The sequence below is a fragment of the Odocoileus virginianus genome, chromosome 7 (assembly GCF_023699985.2).
Source record: "Odocoileus virginianus isolate 20LAN1187 ecotype Illinois chromosome 7, Ovbor_1.2, whole genome shotgun sequence".
Lineage (NCBI taxonomy): Eukaryota > Metazoa > Chordata > Mammalia > Artiodactyla > Cervidae > Odocoileus > Odocoileus virginianus.
Window position 1 is genome coordinate 75,130,518 of NC_069680.1, and position 22,162 is coordinate 75,152,679.

At 45.5% G+C, this 22,162-nt stretch overlaps 1 protein-coding gene across 2 annotated transcripts in view; it reads right to left on the bottom strand.

Moving 5' to 3' along the window:
- Nucleotides 1–1,945: 1,945 nt before the first annotated feature.
- LOC110138461 (anthrax toxin receptor-like) overlaps nucleotides 1,946–22,162 on the bottom strand; it is a 48,310-nt gene continuing 28,093 nt past the window's right edge. For both annotated transcript variants that reach the window (XM_020895529.2, XM_020895531.2), the window contains exons 10-17: nucleotides 15,911–16,006; nucleotides 14,038–14,107; nucleotides 13,396–13,474; nucleotides 11,125–11,262; nucleotides 10,044–10,085; nucleotides 8,833–8,907; nucleotides 7,927–8,004; nucleotides 1,946–2,265 (exon numbers count right to left, since the gene is read on the bottom strand). In XM_020895529.2, coding sequence (XP_020751188.2) covers nucleotides 2,038–2,265; nucleotides 7,927–8,004; nucleotides 8,833–8,907; nucleotides 10,044–10,085; nucleotides 11,125–11,262; nucleotides 13,396–13,474; nucleotides 14,038–14,107; nucleotides 15,911–16,006 — 806 coding nt within the window. In that variant the 3' untranslated portion in view covers nucleotides 1,946–2,037. The remainder of the gene's footprint in view (nucleotides 2,266–7,926; nucleotides 8,005–8,832; nucleotides 8,908–10,043; nucleotides 10,086–11,124; nucleotides 11,263–13,395; nucleotides 13,475–14,037; nucleotides 14,108–15,910; nucleotides 16,007–22,162) is intronic.

The window sequence follows — 22,162 nt, forward strand, 5'->3', positions numbered from 1 at the left end:
ATGAGGGACAGGATGGTTGGCATGGTGACTTTGTGACCCGTAGGTCTACTCAGTGTCCTGCCTACTGAGAATCCCCAGAGGGAGGCATGGGAGGGGGAAGATGAAGATTCCATTTGTTCTTTATCCCAAACATTCTCAGGAGGCCATAATTCCTTCAAAAAGCCTGCCTTTTTGTCAACTGAAAGAAGGCAGCTGAGGTGATTTATATGAGGACATCACTGTTGGGTCAAAAATTGGGAGCTGAGAGTACCGCAGTGGTCAGTTGAGTGACCCAGTGGATGGAAGAGTCTAGAAGGGGAAGAAGGCCTTCAAGGGATGTTAAAGTTCCTTGAGAATGAGGGACATTTCAGTTATCTTCTTCTGTGTAGCAAATCACTCCAAACTGAGTCACATAAACAAGAACTATTTTATTATGCTCCTAGGGTTCTGTGACCAGAAATCAGAGAAGGTTGAGTGGCCATCAATGGCTTGTCTCTGTGCTACGTGGGCATACAAAAGTCTAAGTCAAAAGTAATTAAAAAGCTAAGAATCTGAGTGTAAAACTTTTAATAAATACCTTAACCAATTTATTTTATTTTCTTCATTTTTATGTGCATAAAGAAAGAATGATATATGCTAAAAATCCTTCTCTAATAAGCCTACATCTTTCAATATATAAAATATGCAAAAGTATTTTTGGGGTAATATGTGAAATAACAGAATGTCTTAAATAAATGGTGTTTTGAAATTGAGGAAATCTCGGAGAAGGCAATGGCACCCCACTCCAGTACTCTTGCCTGAAAAATCCCATGGATGGAGGAGCCTGGTAGGCTGCAGTCCCTGGGGTCGCGAAGAGTCAGACATGACTGAGCGACTTCACTTTCACTTTTCTCTTTTATGCTTTTGAGAAGGAAATGGCAATCCACTCCAGTGTTCTTGCCTGGAGAATCCCAGGGATGGGGTCGCACAGAGTCGGACACGACTGAAGTGACGTAGCAGTAGCAGCAGGGGTACTTCTCCCAATAGCCTATTAGGTTTTCCTGGCTTACATTCTTCATGACACTTGGTATTGTTACATTTTTATATATTTTCCTATTGATTCAATATCTCTTTGTAGTCTTGATTTGCGTGCTTCGCATTACTGATGGGATTGATTTTGGGTCCTTTCTGAAGGAGGCAACAGGTGATAAGACATTTTTCAAATTAATTCTTGGACATTTATATGCTTGGTAAGCCTGGAATGTGAATCTGCATGTGGTCAGCAGCCTTTTACAGAGAATGTTCATGTGTAGGAACCCCATGTCTTAGTACCCAGAGTTGAAAGTCCCAGCTATTATTTTTCTTACAACTCTGTCCTCATCAGACCCTTGCTGGAGCACAGAGAAGACATTAGTTATTGAGTTCCCATATCTTCACTAGGGGCCTGGTCTTGAGCTGAGTATTTTGCGCCCTTCTGCCATCTTCATTGGAGAAGGAAATGGCAACACACTCCAGTGCTCTTGCCTGGAGAATCCCAGGGACGGCGGAGCCTGGTGGGCTGCGTCTATGGGGTCACACAGAGTCGGACACGACTGGAGCGACTTAGCAGCTTAGCAGCAGCCATCTTCATGGCCAGCTTGTAGAGGAGACAATATTATCCCCATCTTTTTAGCAAGGAAATTGTAGCACAGAGAGATTAAATCACTTGCCCCAGAGATTAAGTAACAGGCAGTAATTTGGGACAATGGATCATATTCCTATTTCAAGACATTTTGGGCTCTTTTCAAAGAGCAGAATTATGCTAAAATCCCTTGTGTCCTGGCCCTTGGTGACAGATGAAGACAGGGAGTGAGACTCATCCATGTGTACATCTATAGTAACCAGGATGCTTTGTCCTGGCAGAAGCAGTATAGATATGTCTCACACAGTAGAGCAAAGCTTACCAGGTAACACACTCTCTTGCTGATCAGCAACAAATCCCAACTCCTTTTGACTGTAACCAAGACTTTTTCTATACGTCTAATTCAGTACACAAAGGGCTCTTAAAAATTTGTGGGTGTGGTGCTTTTGGATGTTAGGCTATGGGGGCGGAAGTGATGAAGAGGGTCTGTAGAACTCCTCGGCAGTGGGAGGAATCAGTGGCAGCATACTGGAGGGTGGCTGGGAGCATACAGGTGGAGGGTGGTGGCATCGTGAGCAGCAGTTGTTTAGAAGAAAGGACTCCTGGCTGGGTTGAAAGCAGATATTTGAACCATAGGGCATCTGTCCACAGTGAAGCTCTGGTAGGCTAAGACTGCTGCACCTATGCTATACAAAAGAGAAGGGAATAGGAAGTCACTCAGAATACACTGGTGAATGGTGGTCTCCTCTACTCAAGGGCATATGGCTCACTACCCATCAGGACCCACAGTGTTGGCCTTTGTTGATGCCTTTTCTCTCCTTGGGTCCTGGCCTCCATTCTCTGCTTCTATCTGAGACTCTCTTCAGGCACTGGAAGTCTGCCCTGCCTTGCCCAGTAGACCCAGGCTTCAGGCTCTGGACTTCCTTTGCTTTGGTGTGGATCTTTCCTGTTACCCCTTGGCTGAGAGCCTGGAGCGCAAGGCTGAAGCTTGATCACAGCTCCAGCATTGCCCAGGTTCTCTCAGTCCATTGTGCTAAATGGATGAATCCTCATCATTACACTCAGGGTGGACTCTGAGCCCACAGTGCAGGAGCAGATGTGTGCACCATTAGATGGGTGATAGGCAATGGAGGTGCCAGCATCACAGGCTGTTTAGGTTGGGAAGAGAATGATTCAGGCCTTTCGGACAGAAAAATATGGTTGCAATACCAATTGCCCCTGACTTTACTGTCATCTTCTCCTTGTCCCTATCTCCTGCTCAGCTGAGGACTCTTAGCTGAAGGGCCCAGAATGCCAGATGAGGTGTCCTAAGCACCTTGGCAGCTGGCAGCATCTCTGGCACTCAGCTCCAGAAGGTGCAGACAGCAAGTAGAAAAGGCCTTCCACAATACCCTGTGAGGAAGAAAACCATCTGGTCTTTCCCAGATTCTCTAGCTAATTTCCAGTGGATGCTTCCTCAATGACCAGTGCCCATCTTTATTATTAGATTATTGACATATAATTGACATACAATGTTATATTAGTTTCAAGTGTACAACATAGTGGTTTGACATTTATGTACATTATGAGATGATCACCATTGTTTACCATCTGTCATCATTTAAAGTTATTATGATATTATTCTATATTCTCCATTATGTATATTATACCCCCATTATTTATTTTATCACTGAATACCTGTGCTTATTAATAACCTTCTCTTCTTTTGCTGACAAGATTGATTAAGGGTTGGTCAATTTTGTTTCTCATTTCAAAGAACCAGCTCTTAATTTCACTGAGCTTTTCTATTGTTATTTTAGTTTCTATTTTATTTATTTTCATTCTTATATTCTTCTTTAACTTTAGGTTTTGTTTTTTGGCTTTTTTCTAGTTCCTTTAGGTTCAAGGTTGGATTATTTACTTGAGATTTGTCTTATTTCTGAAACTAGGCCTGTATCACTATAAGCATCCCTCTTAATACTGACTTTGCTGTATCCCATAGGTTTGGAATGTTGTGTTTCTATTTTCATTTGTCTCAAAGTATTTTTTATATCTTCTGATTTCTTCTTTGACTCATTTAGTAACATGTTCAATCTCCATGTGTTTTTCTTTTCTTTTCCTTTCTTTTGCAGTTTTTTCCTTGTATTTGGTTTCTAGTTTCATTCCTTTGTGGTGCTTAATATAACTGCTTATTTATTTAAGCATATAAACTGATGCTTATTATAATTTCAGTCTCCTTAAACTTATTTAGACTTGTTTTCTGGCCTAATATGTCACATCTCTGGAGAATATTTCACATACTTTTGAAAAAAATGTGTGTTCTGCTGTTTTGTATGGAATAGTCTCTCTCTATATATCTATTAAACAATCCAATCTAATGTGCTGTTTAAGGCCAGTGTTTTCTTATTGATTTTCTGTCTGGATGATCTATCCATTGCTGCAAGGGTGGTGTTAAATCCTCTACTATTACTATATCCCAGGTGGTGCTAGTGGTAAAGAATCCGTCTGCCAATGCAGGAGACACAAGAGGGATGGATTTGATCTCTGGGTTGGGTAGGAAATGCCAAAATTTCCAGTATTCTTGTCTGGAAAATTCCATGGACAGAGGAGCCTGGTTGGCTATAGTCCATGGGGCCACAGAGTCAGACGAGGCTAAGCGACTGAACACACATGACTATTTTACTGTTGATTTCTCTTTTTAAAATATGTCTGTTAATATTTGCTTCATATATTTAGATGTTCCTATGTTGGTGCATAAATATTACAAGATTTATATCCGTCATTGGATTGATCCCTTTATCATTATGTAATGTCCTTCTTTGTCTATTATAGACTTTGTTTTAATGTTTATTTTATCTAAGTATTGATATTCTTATTTTATTTGCATGGAATATTTTTTCCATTACTTTTGTGTTTCTTTAATATGAACTGACTCTCTGTATGCAGTAGATTAAATAGTCTTTAAAAAAATGAATTCAGACTACATCTTTTGCTCTTAGCATTTATTCCATTTACATTTGAAGTAGTTATTCACAGTGGTGTACTTATTGCCATTTTGTTAATTGTGGGTGTATGTTTCTTTCTATGTTCCTTTCTCCTTCTCCTGCTGTCTTTTATTGTAATTTGATGGTTTTCTTGAGTGTTATATTTGGATTTATTTCTCTTACTTTCTGTGTACCATGTATACATTTATGGTTTGTAGTTGCTCTGTGTTTTAAGTTTAACAACTTATGTATCCAGTAGTCTATGCTGATTGTCACTTACATTTGAATGCAATCTAAAAACACTGCATTTCCACCCTATCAATGTTTTACATTTTTGACACCATATTTTACATCTTTCTATTTTGTATATCCCTTGATTAATTATTATATTTGTAGTTTATTTAAATTGTTTGGTCTTTTAACCTTCACACTGTCTTTACATCCTTTGCTTTTACCAGTGAGATTTTTAAAAAAATATTATTTATACTTATGGTCTTATCCTTTTCATTTGTTATTTAGTTACTAAGTCATGTCTGACTCCTTGTGACCCCAGGGACTGTAGCCTGCCAGGCTTCTCTGTCCACGGGGTTTTTCAGGCAAGAATGCTGGATTGGATTGCCATTTCCTTCTCCAGGGGGTCTTCCTGACTCAGGGATTTAACCTGAGTCTTCTGTTTGGCAGGTGGATTCTTCACCACTGAATCACCTGGGAAGCCCCAAAGAAGGCATGTTGTTGTTTAATCACTAAGTTGTGTCTGACCCTTTGCAATCCCAATGACTATAGCCTGCCAGGCTCTTCTGTCTATGGAATTTCCCAGGCAAGAATACTGGAATGAGTTGTCATTTCCTTCTCTAACTTTTCACTTAAATAAGTCTCTCTATAACTTTTCTTGTGTGGTTAGTTTATTAGTGTTGGACTCTTAGCTTTTGCTTGTCTGGGAAATTCTTTGCTACTCCTTCAATTATAAACAGTAAACTTGCCAGATAGAAAATTCTTGGTCATAAATTTTTTTCTTTTTAGCCCTTTGATTATAGAATTTCTGCTGAAATAGCGGTGCATGGTTTTATGGGGGTTTCTTTGCATGTAACTAGTTGTTTTTCTCTTGCTGCCTTTATAATTTTCTCTTTTTCTCTAGATTTTGACATTTTAATTATAAGGTGTCTTGGTGTAAGTATTTTTAGGTTAATCTTGCTTGGGACTCTCTATGATTCCTTGACTTGGATGTTTGCTTCCTTTTCTAGGTTAGGGAAATTTTCAGTCATTTCTTCAGGTAAGTTTTCTGTCCCTTTTGTTCTTTCTTCTACTGGGAACGCTATAATATGAATGCTGTTATGCTTGAGGTCATCCTAGAAATCCCTTAAACTATCCTGAATTTTTAGGGTTCTGTTTTTTTCTTTTTCTTTTTGCTGTTCTGATTGGGTGATTTCCACTAATTTGACTTCCATATTCCTGCTTCCTTCTTCTGCATCATCTATTCTGCTGTTAATTTTATGTATTTTTTTTCTGAAAACAAGTTTTATTTAAGTAAGGGTTTAAATATATTACATCACATTAAAACTGAAGAGGGAGGGAAAAAAAAAAACACACCAAAACCAGTTTAGTTCACATAGCATCGGGGAGCTGCTGCTAGTAAGTTGTAAGATCTACAGCCACAAGACTGATAAGATCGGTTTGAAATTTATTCCCTTGTCAAGTTTAATTAATAGAAGGTTGGCCTCACATTCTAGTTTGGACATCGATTAACTAGGACATGTCTGGTCAAAAATACCTTGATGGCAAGCCAGATGTCCTGTCACCTCACTGGAGGGTAGCTGCTCTAAGCTCTGCCCACTGGGTCATGTTGGAGACATCAGATGTTTCCCTGACCACTGAAGGTGCCCTTTAACAGTAAAGCTGCCTCACCCATCCTTCACTCTTTGCTTCATCAAGGGATGTTCAGGTGGTGACATTCTCTCAGGGCAGGGAACTCTGCAGAGAGACTGCAGAGAAGCTTCTGGCCAGACATAGCCATCTGTGATATTGGGGCTCTGGGCTTGGCTGAAACACCACTGTTACTGCTTTGTTTCAGGCTGGACACTGCCAGGCGCCTACTGCTTGACCTCTGTTTAAATGAGGGACTTCAAGACTAGACAGCATGGCTCTTTTCAGTTAATTGCATGAAGGAGTTACACTAGTCCAAGTTAAAAGCAGACCTCAAATGGTTACATTATTCAAGCTGTGAGGTTTTTAAACTTGTGACAAAGGACAGAAGGGAAATTCTACTCATTGCAAGGAAATCCTCACTTAAGCTTCAGTGAGCCAAAGGCACTTAAAACCCCTGAAACTTCAGGGGTCCTTAGCCAGTTCAGTCTCTACCAGGAACTGGCATATGTTCTTGCGCTAGTTACCCTGTAGCTGAATTACTTCTCCATATTCTGGATGCTCAATTACAGTACCATTGCAGGCGAATTTCTTAAGATAACTAGTTTCTTTTTTATTGTAATCATCAGTGATCCCTTGGACAGTAGTAAGGGTCTTCCTGCTGTTTCTCTGTTGAATTCTTAAACGACTATAATCCTCAGTGCCAGCAGGAAGCAGATCATCACCCTTACTTGCATCAGCAAAGGGGTTGAAAGAGTGGAGGTTCTAGATAGCAGACATACAATATGATTCCTTTTCTTTGGTGGAAACGGTCTGTGGAAGGTGGTGGTGGGAGAAGGTGGGCAGGGGAATGGAGTGTCAGGAAGTGAGGGGGCTTGAGCACAAGGCTGCTGAGTCCTCAGTGGTGGCTCCGTGACTAGGAAATTTTATGTAATGTACTTTTAGTTTCAGTTATTGTATTCTTCAGCTCATGTTGGTTCTTTTCTATATTTTACATCTCTATTTTGAAGTTCTTACTATATTCACATATTTTCTGAGTTTGATGAGCATCTTACTTTTAGCCCTTTATCATGTTGCCCACTTATCTCTGTTTCATTTAGTTCTTTGACCTTTTTCTCCTGTTCATTTTTCCCCTCTGTGTACTATTTTGCCTAACTCTCTGTTTCTATGTATTACTGGATCAGCTACATCTTCTGATCTTGAAGGAATGGCCTTATGTGGAAACTTTTCTGTGGATCCAGAAGAACAAAGCTCCTTGATCACACAGAATCAGGCACTTCAGGGGTATTCCCTATATGTGGACTGTGAATAATCTCCCACTGTGGAGCTTCCTCAGTGCAGGAGGCACGCAGGTGGGTGGGACTGGACTTCAGGGTGAATGGTTGTAGTAGGCATGACCACAAATTCAAGCACACTGCTGAGTGGAGCCTTGGATAGGGATCTTTGACCTACAGCCTAAGGGGGAAAACGCTGGGACAAAAACAAGATCCCAGCCCACAGGAAGTATCCCTGTGCCCTGCTTACCATGTTCCTGGGTGGGCACCACATCAATGGCATCTGGTTGCAGCGCTGAACAAAGTCACATAAGGTATCCAGTTTCCCCTGAGATATAAATGTGGTGGTGAGGAAACTATAAGCACAGATGCTGCCTTTATGGGGAGGCAGTGGATCCTACCAAGGTCAGAGGCAGGACCAGGATGGGAGGGAAAAGGTGGGCAGAAATGGTGGGTTCTTTCTTCCTCACACCAGCCACTCCAGGCCCTCTCTGTTGCTGTTATCTCTCACACCTCTGCCAGGCTGCGATCTAGCTTCACTGATTGGAGCTAGATAGTCTCTGGGAGAGGGAAGTATCCTCAGGCCCTCTCCTTCATGTGGCCCTTATAACCCCATCTCGGGGCCCACAAGGATAGTGCAGTGAGTTCTCTCTCCCTCTCTCTCAATGAGCAGATTTCTGCAAGGGTAGCAGGAGCCATAGGCACTTCTGAGTAGATTAATCATGGTAAGAACTTGGCCTAGAAATATTTTTTCTTGTGACCGGCATGAGACTATTTGTAATTCAGTTTGTTTCACTCGTCTAATCGCTGTCCAGTGAAATCCAGGCCATTACTAAAGCTGATGACAGCGTCTGTGAGAACCAGTGACTGGCCAGCTGTGAGCCAGCCACCAACATCCAGGGAGAGACTATGATGTTGGGACTACCTGGAGGTAGAGGGCACCTGAGCCCTTATACTTGTCTTCCTCTAAGTGCCTAGGTTAGAGAGGCCTCCAGATTTTCTCTGGCATCATGTGACCAACATACAGTGCCCATAAAGCTTATCTCCAACCAACCAGGACTTGGGGCACAGGTCTCTACTGTAGGAACTGGCTTCCTGCTCCTCTGACTCCGCAGTCTGGAGGGGGTCATCCCTCCCTTCCTAAGGACCTTCTCACCTCCATCTCTCTTAGCGTGTCTTCTTGGTATCCACCACAGGAGACAATCACTCTGGTCTGTGCAGGGAATGGCTTCTAGAAAGAGAAAATAATTGTCTGAGTCCTTGTCTGGCAGCTTCTGGGTGCAGACACATGACGTCTGTTGCCCTGGCACCTGTCAAGTACTGGCCACTAAGCAAATGTTTGTTGGAGAATCAAGGACAAATGAGCAGCACCCGGCACAGTAAAAGAGTGGCCTCCAGGTGGAAACACACCAGCTCCATTTGGCTTACAAAGATGGCTCTTCTCCAAAGATCAACAAACTCTATCCTGTCTCCTTGGTTCCCAGAGGGCCCCCTTGTAGGAGACGCTGGGTGCGAGGCTGTGCCATGTGATGGAGGCTGATAGGGGTGCAGCAGTAGCAGGTGACAGGGCTGCACTCACCCGCGTCTTGCATCCAGGCCGCCCAGGCCACACTGCAGCCAGTGTCAATGCCAGCCCTGGCAGAGACCCTGTTTGCCACTAGATCTCAGACCCAGGTCCCTCTGTTTTGGGACACAGGCCCCTTTCTCTAACTGCTTCTTATGGACCCCAGTTTGGGTCCCCACCCCGGGTCTGCCACAGCATCCTCTCCTGACCCTTTGTCCCTGTGCTCATTTGGGCTGTACCTTCCTCGCAGCTCAATGCCATGGAAGACTCTCTCCTCCTCCCCTAGCCCCCAGTTCCTAAAGGCTGACCCCGCCAAGACCCTTACCCTGACATAAGCCAGGGGTGAAGATCAAGGAAACGGAGCCCATCATGCATCAGTGCCTCGGGAGGGGCTCCAGGTGCCTGAAACCTGAGGACCCTTTTCCAAAAACTTGCCTGAGTACCACTGAAGGACCATTCCTTTGTGAATGATAATAAGCCCATTGATTTCATGAGGAATCATAGCTGTTTCTGAAACAGGCTACCCCACATTGCTGATTCAGTGCTAAAGGCCTTGGATCAGGCCCTGTTGGGAGTTGACGAATGGTGTTATCTGGGAGACATTTTGCGAGTCTCACATCCTCTCTGGGCTCCCTCCCTGTCCCTCTGTCACCCTCTTCTTTATGCCAGTTCTTGGTGCCCAAGTAGGAGGGAGCTTGAGGGGCAGGAAGAAGATATCTCATCTAGACAGCAGAGACCTCTCTGAGCAGGGCAGTGTGTGCATCAGTCCTGCTGACAGCATCAGGACCAAACACATCACTTACCTTTGGGACTAGTTTTGGGACTGGTTTTGGCTCCTTGGAGATCTAGGATGTTAAAGAGATATAAACACAGCTGAAATTGGCATGGAGGTCTCTGACTCAGTCATGCATTCAGGAGGGGATCTTGCTCAGCAGCATTGGAGGGACAAAACATGAGCACTGGGGTGTCAACCTAGGTGCCCAAGGCCTGAGCATCTGTGAGCAGCAAGGTTCCACCTGGGCCTCAAACCCTTCAGTTTTCAAAGGGAAATTGACACCTTCATGTAGGGTCAAGTGGGAAACAGGTAGACTAAGAACCTGGACCTGATAGAGGCCTCACCTGGGAATTTTTATCAGCAGCTCAGACATCAAATGAAGACAAGAGAAAACTCCTTACAGCCCTCCTCTCCTCCCCTTACCTCCCTCCCTGGGGTCAGACTCTGTCTTTTGCCATTATCAGAAAACATGCCACACACACTCTGAAGGTGACATTTATCCTCAGTGTCCCCCAGGTACCAATACCAGACCAGACATCATACAGTGAGCTGCTGTGGGCAAAGGTGGTGGTTGCTTCATTTCTGCCCCTTTGTGTCCAGCATAGACATGCAGATTCTGGTGATTTAGTGATGACTGATGAAAGAGTGACAGAAGGTACCAGAGATGGGCAGGGATCCATACTGTTTTCAAGGCACAATCGCCCTGAAGTTAGCATCCTCCAGGCCGGCCTCTTCCTTGCATCAGTGTCCCTGCAGACCCCTCTTCTTCCCTCAACAGCAGAGACTCCTAAGGTTGTGTTCACTTGAATCCTTCAGAAGCTTGACTGCTCTGGGGAAGTCCTAGTCTCAGGGGGGTGTGGAGTCCCTTCTCCCCAGGGGCTGGGACAACCCATAGACCACCTCCCTGTGAAGATGAAAGCATGAGGCAGGTGGCGGTATTTATGCCTGGGGATGGGAGGACATAGTGTGTGCCTTGTTTGCTGGTGTGAACACCCCAGAGCTGATGGGAACCTGCCCACAGGTGGGGTTGTGGGTGAGACACATGCCCAGGCTCCTCAGGGGTTGGTGAAAACCTGGCTTTCTATGCTATGCAGGCAGAGATCACTCACCCTTCTATAGCACCAGATGCAGAGAAGCAGCAGTGGGATCATGGCCAGCAATGGGACGAGTGGAAGTAACAAGAGAAGATTGCTGGGAAGCAGATCCTCTGTGGGCGCTGCGGGCACTGTGGGCCCTGGGGGCTCCACCTGTGAGACAAACATGTGGGCTGGGTCCTCCTCCTGTGAGACTCCTCAGGTAGTGGGGCCTCCTCCTATGGACAGCCATGGGCCTTATGGCCTCCTGAGAGACAAATGTATGCAATGGATCTTTCTCCTACGGAAAAATCTCAGAACTCAGATCCTGGTCATTGGGACAATGATGGGCTCAAAAGGTTTACCCTATAGAAGGCACATGTACCAAGGTCCTGGAGTTGCCTTGGATGATCTCCTCCAAGGCACCCACTACCCATTTCCACGTTGGCCTTCCCAGTCTACTCAGGACCACTTCTCCTCATGTTGCCTCATCCATAGGACCCAGAGTGGGGCTAGGAGGTCATGACTGGTACCCAGAGAGCCACTGTGAAGACCTGGGCCAAAGACCCCATCTCTGGCCCTGCCCAGAGGCTCTCTCTAGAGCCCTGTCAAGGAAGTTCAGTCCTCTAAGGGGTAATAGGCCAGCCCTCACTGCCTGCCTTGGCTGAGAGCACTGGGGTTTTGTGAAGACCACAAAAATCTGTGACACACAGGTGGGAGAGAGAGGGCTTCAGTGCCCCCGAGAAGTGGGGGTGCAAGAGAAGAGGTAGGAGACCCTGATCACCTACCCGTTAGCTTCTCTTCCCTACTTTCTGGCTCTTCAACCTTGGGTGAAGATACTCTCTGAGGTTCCATCTCACATCTGTGGTGAGGAAGTAAGTGGGTACTTGAGCACGTTGGACAGAGGCTATAGAAAGCCCCAGCACAGGCTGGGTCCACATGGGGGCTTAAAGAATGGGCTCTGTTCTCTTGTTGTTCATAACCAAGGATGGTGTGCTGCGTACATGGGCCTGCAGTGCCCAGCTCTTCCCCACATCAACAGCTCTGCATGGAGAGCTCGTGCTCAGGAAACAGGGCTGCTGAAAGGAGGGGCCCAGAGGGGCTAAGGGTGACCCCGTGCTGGGCCTGGAGCCGCAGGTGGCTCCTGCGCTCTCTTGTCAATGGGCCTGTGGATGGGTGATTCTCAGGTGGCAAGTCTCGCAGTACAAAATGTGGACGTTCAGTCTCGGGCTCCTGGGAAGATGTGCACGGGGCAGAGAAGGCAGATGCACATGGGGACATCACACAAGGGGAATCCTCACCAGCTGAGACTGGACACGGGCAGTAGCATTAGGCACAGGTGTCCTTCCTCTCAGAGAAACCTCACTCCAGGCTGATAGACTCTGTCACCCAGGTAGGGGTGCCCCAGGCTAAGTGACCTGGATGCTGTAGAGCTGGGAAAAGCAGCCCCTGGGAGCAGCCTTTGTTCTCAGTTTCCTCTTCCTGAGCTGAGCCCCGCCCTCCTCACAGCCCTGCCAGTTCCCCAGGAACAGAGGGCAGAGTCCCCCTGCACAGGTCAGAGCCGGTTTGCAGAGAGGGGCAGTGGAGGAGCATGAGAAAGGAGGAGAGGCAGAAGGGAGGCTGATGACCTCTGCAAAGTGACCGCCAGTGTTCCCCAAACAGACTTGGGAGGCCGGGGCTGTGATGATCATGAGTGGATTCAGAGCCCTGCCTGCTGCTGCACCAATGCGGTGAAGACACACCCTGTGATCATGGCCACAGCTGTTCCCACCCTCCAGACTCCTGGGTCTGGGACTCAGATTTGGAGGGCCTTAGGGTCTCAGAGGGCCTGGGATCTGTCTCCTAGTACACAATATCCCAGCTTCTTACACTCACTCTGGATGGAATCCAGGCTGGAGCCTTGAGCTCCCCACCACAAGGCCTGGCTAGGGGAGGTGGCATGGTGTGTCCACGGTGGGCAGAACACCATTTCTAGAATTGCTTAGAGCTTGAATTGGTATATTTCAAGTGCCTTCAATGACACTTAGTTCACAGAGAGGGTAGAGTTTCTGCAAGGCCTAGACAGATGCCCCAGGTGTCTTGTAAAAGCACTAGCCTGAATTTCACAAAGCGAATGGGTGAAACAACTTTTCAACAATGGGATATGGCTGAGAGGTATTGTTCAAGGGGCCTGTACGCACAGGCTCTTGCTGGCTCTTCTGTGAGGATATTGTTCCTCTCTATTGATTTTCAGGGTGTCTTCCCAGCAGAGCAGGTATTCTAGACGTATTTGGATGGAGGCTGCACTCCACCCACCCTGTCACTTACACAATCCTTGCTGGTAACTTTCAAGGATCGCTTGCTGTAGGTCTTGCCCAGGTCCAGAGAGTAATCAACAATAATCACTCTAAAAGAACAGAAAGGGCAGATGGTAACCCAAGAGACAGGATAGCTACAGTTCTTACACTTGGCTCAGTCTGTAGCCCCAGATCTCCTCTGACCAGAGGAATTTGGGGTTACTGTACTGCAGGCAGCATGGGTAAAGGGAGTTCATCCCCAAACAACATGAGATCAAGTTCTGAAATGAAAGCAGATGAGGCACTGAGGAGCCCTGCATGGAGTCAGATGCCCTCATGATCATGGGCTTAGTGACAAGGGGTGGCTGTATGTGTCACCATGCTGACTCCTCTGTACGTACACAGCATGTTGGCTTCCTTTGGAAAAGCTGCCCGGAGTAAAGGTACCATCCGTGGGACATACCATCTCCCACATCCTGCCCTCCTCAGCAGAGCCTGGCCCACAGAAGATCTCTGAATGTCTCAGGGGATTATCATTCAGGGCAGGGGTGGAGCATGCTTGAGCCCTCCTGGAGACAGACGTGTGCTGCCCTCACTAAATGGGGCATCCCACACTCTGGACTCCTCATGGTGGGGAAACCTGCTCAAAGGGCCCCAGAACATAAACACTTACTGTCCAGTCTTAGCAAAAATATGTCCTTGGCAAGTTATTTTTTCATTAGTCACAGAGGCAGGTTCTTTATCTAAAGGAAAACCACATGAAAAGAACGTCAACTGACTTGTCCATCCTTCTACCCCTCCCCTTCTGCCTGCCCGCGTATATTGAAGGTCAAGAAATGCATGGTTGACTTCATAGGAGCTTTCAAATCACTATTAATTGATTAAATAAAATATTTTCATTGCCAATTTTAAAGATTTCTTAATATAAAAAACATTATATACCAAAGATAGACAACATAAAACATGTACAAACATTGATTAAAAATTATTCTTTGTTATGCCTCTCTATATTTATTAAAATGTCTTCTGAGATATTTTTGTTAGAGGAGAATGTAATTAAAATCAACCCAATCTATCCTCATTGATGCATCACTGCTCTTGGCAATGAACAGTGCTGCTCTGTGACTCTGGTCAGCCTCTAACCACATGCAATGTGGCGGTCAGCAGAGGAGCCCAGGATTGTGTGATGGAGTCTCATGTGTGAGCCTTGTTGCTGGCCCACCTCAGAGAGAAACACTGGTGAGTCAAGAGTGGGAAAGCTGTAGAGTCATAGACCCCAGGGGGTTTATCTAAATGCATTTTGTGGGGGTCAGGTTGTATCTAGCCTTTCTATAAATCTGTTATCAATAAGGTTGAAGGCCTAGTAGACATAGATAGGCAATTAGACCACCTATGACTATGGCTACACCAGGTCTGTACAAAGAAATAATAATGGGTCTCTTTTGAGAATTAATTGTGATAGTGCATGTAAGGCACTTTGCACATTAACTGACATAGTGGGTGCTCAATAAACATTAGCTCTCCATACAAATGATTTACTTAGTCCTAATCACTCCTGAGAAAGTATAAATCATGGGAAATTTCACTCCCTGAGGTCATCTACACACTGTGTAGGGTGGGAGTGTGGTCATGGCAGAGCCCTGCCCATCCAATGCACTGGTGGAAGCAGGAGAGATGGCCCAGAAGTGTGCTGAGGGAGAGGACGTGCACTGGGTTTTCCAGATGGCTTTGGAATGAGAAGTCATTGAATATAAAAAATCATATCAAATCAATGTATCAGGGGGCTAACTGGCAGAGTTGAGGAGGAAGAGGAAGTGTCCCCAGGCACTCTGTGGGGGAGATCACACCCACCTCAGTGATGAGGGCTCATCTCCTGCCCCCGCTGTGGGCTTTCTCAGGCCACTCACCTATTGTGGAGGAACATCTGGTACCTGAGTATTTTCAAATAGTAGCTTTACATGCATGATAGGGCTTAGTGTATCTACCGCATCAGATCCATTGTATAGTGCAGATAATAGAGACTGAGGACAAAACACTCATTAGGTCGAGATCACACATGTAAAGTGGATCTGAGCCGGGATTCCAGGGTCCAGGCCTGGCGACTGGCATCTGCTCTCAGTCCCAAGTGACTCCACCCTTCTTGGAGAGCTCAGTACACCTGGAACAGACTGAGGGTCCTGGGGCTGCCTCCACTACTCACCGGAAGATTCCTGAGAGTCACATCTTTATTTCTCAAGGGAAGCCAAGGCCAAGTAAAGTGTGGGAATAGTACAGCCGGGAGGGCAGACCCAGTACCCCAAGTCCAGCCTCTGTAGGGATAAGCCCTGATCCAAGATGCTCTTGATGTATTGAGGGTTGATCACTCCCTGGCCTGAGCTGAAGGGCAAGGTGGCCAGTCTTCCCAGCTAGGTCCCTTCTTCCATTGTCTACGCTGCCTTTATCCTCAGAGTTTCTACAGTGAAGGGGTTTGAAGCTTTGGTTTGCTATTAGTACTGAAGAGCAGTGTGGGAAATGTGTCATTTGGAAGCACCAAACTGAGTACTTACTATAGACTTGGCTATCATCCAACTTATATCTGCAAGTATAGTCTTTAATTTTGTCTGGATTTAGACCGTGTGCATAAAAACCAAGTTGGTAGGATTCTGCAAAGACAATATCCATGACTGTGTTAGGAGGGGTTGAATGCTGACTTCCCTCTGATCTTACAGTTATAATAAGTCACTCCTTCAACTGAATTCCTTGGGACTCTGATGAGGAAGCAGTTGTGTTTGAATCAATGTCTGTTCACCTCTGGGCTTCACCTGTTTTCGCTGAGGGTCTACTCTGAAGTGGTTGGGCACTTGGGGGCCTCCCACCACTGCCCCTACCCATCAAAGCCCATTAAGGTCTCATACCCTCCACAGGGCCAAACCCAACCAAAGGTCTCTGACTGATGCCTCAAGGTCTTCTCTGAGACATACCAGGAGTGCTCTCCATCTGGCCCTCCCTTACATAAAGAACAGGAACTAAGATAACACAGACTGAAGACAGTCCTGACTCTTGGTCTGAACTGAGCACATAAGCCTGGGTGCCTGCGGGGCTTTCTGACACTTGGGGGTCTGTCCTTCTTCTTCCCCGTGCTTATGGCAGGCTGAAGACCCTAGAAACAAGGCCCGGACCTGGGTGAGGCAAGCAAGGTGGTGAGGACCTTGCATAAGAGAATCTCTTATGGAAGGTGCAATCTTAGCTTTGGTTCTGAAGTCTGCAACGACTGTTCTTCCCCTCCCTCTCCCTGACTTTTTGTGTACTTCACACAATCCCCCATAGCCATCCCAGGGATTGACCAAGAACTTTCTTTTGTCAGACTGAGAGACATTGATTCGCTGAGGTGCAGTTTTGAATCATAGCCCTTATGCAGGCTGCTGGATCCCCACTGGTGCTTCCTGACAATTGAAATAAATACCAGGGGATCCAGAGAGGGCAGTTAGTGCACTTGGCCCCTGGTGGGCTGGCCAGGTTAAAATGCAAGTTTTCCTGCTATAAACCCAAGGTCATTAGCCTTCACCTCTGTCTCCTGGTCAAGGTCAATTAATTACCTAAAGTCAGTTAACTCTGAAGAACATCCCTTAGAAATGTTAGCATAGCCTTGAAGTTGGCAGTCCTCATTCCTTCGCTTCAGGTCTTCCTGAAACTTCCATTAAAGTGAAGTTTACAAATTCTCTGCTCTGAAGCAAATAGATTCTTCTGGCGTTGGCTTGCTGACGTATTTTCTTTGACGTTTTGAAAATATTGAAGCCCATGTAGAAAAGTCTGCATATTTTCTTGAATCCAATAGTTAAAACAATCTTCATAAAGAAGAATGGAGCTAGAAGCATTTTGCTCTCTGTTTTCAGAGTATGCTACAAAGCCACAGAAGTCAAAGCAGAATAGTACTAGCACAAAAATAGACACATAAATCAGCAGACAGAATAGAGAGCCCAGAAATAAATCCATGCATATATGGCCAATTAATCTATTACAACTGAGACAAGTGTGTACAATGAGAAAAAAATCCCTTTACTAAATGTTGGTACAACTGGACAGCTCCATGTGAAAGAGTGAAAAAAGACCATTTTCTCCCTTAATCTACAAAAATAAAGTTAAAATGGTTTAAAGAACTAAATATAAGACTTTAGAACTCCCAGATGAAAGCAAAAAGCAATGGGACAATGACCGACTTTAACATGGGTGTGTCTTTAATGTAGAAATTCTACTTCTCATTGAAATCTTAGTGAATTCCTTTCCTAAGCTCACAGAGAGGTAACCATCAGGAAGGTCCTACATATAGTCTGACTTGTAGTATCAACTAATAAGGAACAATCTGTATATTGATCAAGGAAGACCAGTTAAATAAATCAGTCCATCCACACGACGAAATACTATGTGGAAGTTTGGAAAATATTGTCAGCAAATTTGGAAAACTCAGTAGTGGTCACAAGACTGGAAAAGGTCAGTTTTCATTCTGATCCCAAAAAAGAGCAATGTCAAAGGAATGTTCAGTCTCCTGTACAATTGTGCTCACTTCACATGCTAGCAAGGCTATGCTCAAAAGCCTTCAAGCTAGGCTTCAGAAATATGTGAACCAAGGATTTCCAGATGTACAAGCTGGGTTAAGAAAAGGCAGAGGAATCAGAGGTTAAATTGCCAACATTTTTTCATTCATGGAGACAGCAAAGGAATTCTAGAAATGCATCTACTTCTGTTTCATTGACTACACTAAAGCCTTTGACTATGTGGATCATAACAAACTGTGGAAGTTTGGGAATAACAAACCACCTTACTCGTCTCCTGAGAAATCTGTATGCAGAAATCTGTAAACAACAATTAGAACCAGGCATGGAACAACCAACTGGTTCAATATTGGGGAAGGAGTATGCAAGGCTGTATATTGTCACCCTGCTTGTTTAACTTATGCAGAGTAAGGGGTAGGTTAAGGGTTAGACGCTTAATCATGTTTAACTCTTTGTGACCCCGTACTAGCCCACCAGGCTCCTCTGTCCATGGGATTCTTCAGGCAAGAATACTGGAGTAGGTTGTCATTTGTGAAATGTCAAGCTGGATGTATCCCAAGCTGGAATCAAGATTGCCGGGAGAAATATCAACAACCTCAGATGTGCAGATGTACTCTAATGGCAGAAAGTAAAGAGGAAATAAGTAGCCTCTTGATAAGGGTAAAAGAGGACAGTGAAAATGCTGGCTTTAAACTCAACATTCAAAAAACTAAGATCTTGGTGCTAGTCCCATCACTTTGTAGCAAATAGAAAGGAAAAAGTGGAAGCAGTGATGGATTGTCTTTTTTTGGCTCCAAAATCACTGCAGATGGTGATTGCAGCCATGAAATTAAAAGACACTTGCTCCTTGGAAGAAAAGCTATGACCAAACTAGACAGCATATTAAAAAGCAGAGACATCACTTTGCTGACAAAGGTCCATGTAGTCAAAAATATGGTTTTTCCAGTAGTCATGTACAGATGTGAGAGTTGGACTATAAAGAAGGCCTAGCACTGAAGAATTAATGCTTTCAAATTGTGGTGCTGAGAAGACTCTCGAGAGTCCCTCAGACTGCAAGGAGATCAGAACGAAATCAACCTTGAACATTAGAACTAATACTGAAACTGATGTCCAATGCTTTGGCCACTTGATGCAAAGAGTCAACTCATTGGAAAAGACCCTGATGCTGGAAAATATTTAAGGCAAAAGGACAAGGGGGCGGTAGAGGAGGAGATGGTTAAACAGCATCATCAACTCAATGGACATAAATTCGAGCAAACTCTGAGAGGTAATGGAGCACAGAGGATCCTGATGTGCTGCAGTCCATGAGCTTGCAAAGAGTCAGATGTGACTTAGCAACTGAACAACAGACTGCATGATCCCATTAATGTAAAAATATCCTTGTGAAGTATATTTAGGTAGGTATTTACATATAAAAGCTGAACTCTTTGTGGTTGTTAAACCTGGAGACCGAGGGACAAGAGGGAACCTTAATATGGTGGAGGGACAGCCTCTACCCAGGCTGGTTGCAGGAGTATCCCAGTCTGAACAATGTGTCCTGCCCTCATCCTGCAGTCCTCCTGCCTCATCCAGCCTGCCCCACCCACCCCCACAAAGGGTCTCCAGCCATGATGCAGAGCTGGATGCCAGACCTCAGAGGGAAGCCCTGCTCTGCACCGTGTCTTACTATGGCCTCCACTGCTGGGTCCCACCTGCTGTGCTTGCTGCAGACACTCACTCTGGCCCAGTCACACACAGAAAATGAGTGACTAGCCGCCACCTTCAGCCTGCCTCCTAGGGTGCAAGCCCTGAGGAAACCCAGAAACACACAGATGGATGAACTGCCAAACAATGGTACTAAGAGCTTCAGGCCAGATCCTGCACTCATCCTTTGAGTCATTGAGAAGAGATTGTAAGGCAGCAAATTAGCCTGTGGAGGAAGAAATCAGGGAGTAGTCACATCCAAGGGGTGGGGGCTGGTATCGCCTGGGAAGGGAGCTGAGGAGACATCCTGGAGGCACCTCCAATACTTTGAGCCTTCATGGGATCTGAGGTTACAGGTGTTGTATGCATTTGTCAGAACCCATCAAATAATTTACTTGTCTGCTGCATTTCAAAATGAGAACTCAACAAAAATTCTTCCCCAGGTAAAAGTATGCAGAATAGGACTTTGGAGGCAGTATATTAGAAATAATAAGTTACTTTGAAATGCATCAGGAAATAAGATAAATAGATGAAGAGAGAGAGAGAAGGGAGAGGAGTTAGAGAAAATACATGATAAAGGAAATACGGTCTGATATTAATTGAAAATCCAGGTAGTAGAGAGAGGGGTGCCCATTGTTCATTGTCTCTTTGCTATAGGTTTGAAATCTTCGGTAATACAAGATTGGAAGAGGTAAGTAGTAGTCATGATTCATACTGAGTGATGAGTGATGAAAGAGAGAAAGATACCAAGGGCTGTGATAAGCCAGGGGTGCCAGCTGACCAAGAAAACCTTTGGCATTGAGGCGCTCTAAGTGTGAAACCTCAAAAACTGGACCTGTAAAGCTGAGGAAGCTTTTGCAGAAAGCCCAGTCCCCTGACCCTGAAGCCTCTGCAGCAGGGGGGCTTAGAACAGAGGCTGGGCTTTTGAGGGCCCAGTTGTCTGGCCTGGAGGCTTCAGTCTCCGTAATCAGGTGGGTTAAAGAAGTGGCCTTCTCAGCCCCTTGTGCCCTGAGCACAGGCCTGGAGGCAGGAGGTCAGCAGCGGCCTCTGCTTAGTCCTGGAGAGAGCCCAAGAAACTGAAGAGGCCATGTTCCTTATGTTCACCTGCTCCTGGCCCCCACCCACCCAGCCCACTGACTTATTCAGAATGACTGCCTGATGAACAGATTCTTCTGTTTTCGTTGGGGTCTGAGTTCCTGCCTTGAGCTTTCCCTTCAAATGACAGTCATGCTATGTGGCAGCTTTTGACTGATGCCAACAGTTGGACTGGGAGCAGTACTGCTGGGTCATGCCAGCAGGGAGTGTGCAACAGGAGCCTGCCACCCCAGCTGGGCCATCACAGGGCATGAATTACCACAGGCATCCCCCCTGAGGCCTGATAGGCCTGTATGTGTCTTGGGGCCATGATCATAGAATGGTTGTTGCACCGCTGGGGCATGCAGGAAAAGACACCGCATGTGTGTGGGATCTCTCATGTTCACACCTTGCACTGCAGGTCACAGGGTCAGAGACAGGAGGAGTCAGGATCAGACGGGACCCACAGAGGGCTCAGCTGAAGATGCATTCATTCTGGGCCTTCTCTAACCACTTCCCTCCCCTTCCTGGACTCAGCAGAGGGGTGGGGTCAGCACCAGGGGTCAGCGATGGAAGCCTTAGTACCAGCTCCTGTTGGTGAGGGCCACCAGCTTCTAGATCCTGTGCCAGTCACTGTGCCTCCACTGCATCTATGTCTCATTGCATGGGCATTGTTATTTCTGCTTCTTGGAGATGAAACTCAAACTGGCAGATGCTCAGCAATTTGCCCCGGTTCTGTGTCAATGAGCAGCAGAGCTCAGATATGAGCACTGCTTTGTCTGACCCCACAGCATACTGCACTGTAGTCTTGCAGTTCAGAGCACCACAGACAGGACCAGCTTCCTGGGTCTGTATCTAGATGCATCCAGCTGGGTGCTGTTACCAGTGGGAATGTGTGCTTATTCACCCACCTCAGCTCTGCAAATCCCAGTGATGTGGATGCACAAACTGGCACACACACAGCTCACTCAGAGAGAGGGCTTCTAACAGAAACTCGACTGCACAGGATCCTCCCCACACTGATGCAGGGACCCTCCCATGGAAGAGAGGGCATCCTTGTCAAGTTCCAGATCTCAGGGAGAGGCTGTCCTCATTGAACCACTGGGTGTAGTGTCAGCTGTGAAAATTTGCATGGATGTCTTTATCAGGTTGCTCTTATTATGATGCTGAACTTGAACTGTGTCCAACTGTTTGCTTCTCCACTGAAATAATCATTTCCTTTCTCCATTTTGATGATGTGGTACATTATATTGAAATTTCAAACACTAGATCAGACTTACATTTCTGGGGATTACATTAGGCGATCCCCAATTATTTTTGATGTACTGTCCTTTCCATATGTTGTTGGATTTCATTTGCTAGTGTTATGTTCAGGGTTTAACACTTATCTTTTCTTATTTTTTTAATTATAATTTTAGATTTGAGTTTGAGAAAGTAATTAGGCTAAACTTCTTGTGGAAATCATATCTCAATACATGTATATCAAGTCATTTTGTGTTAGACTTTAAAATT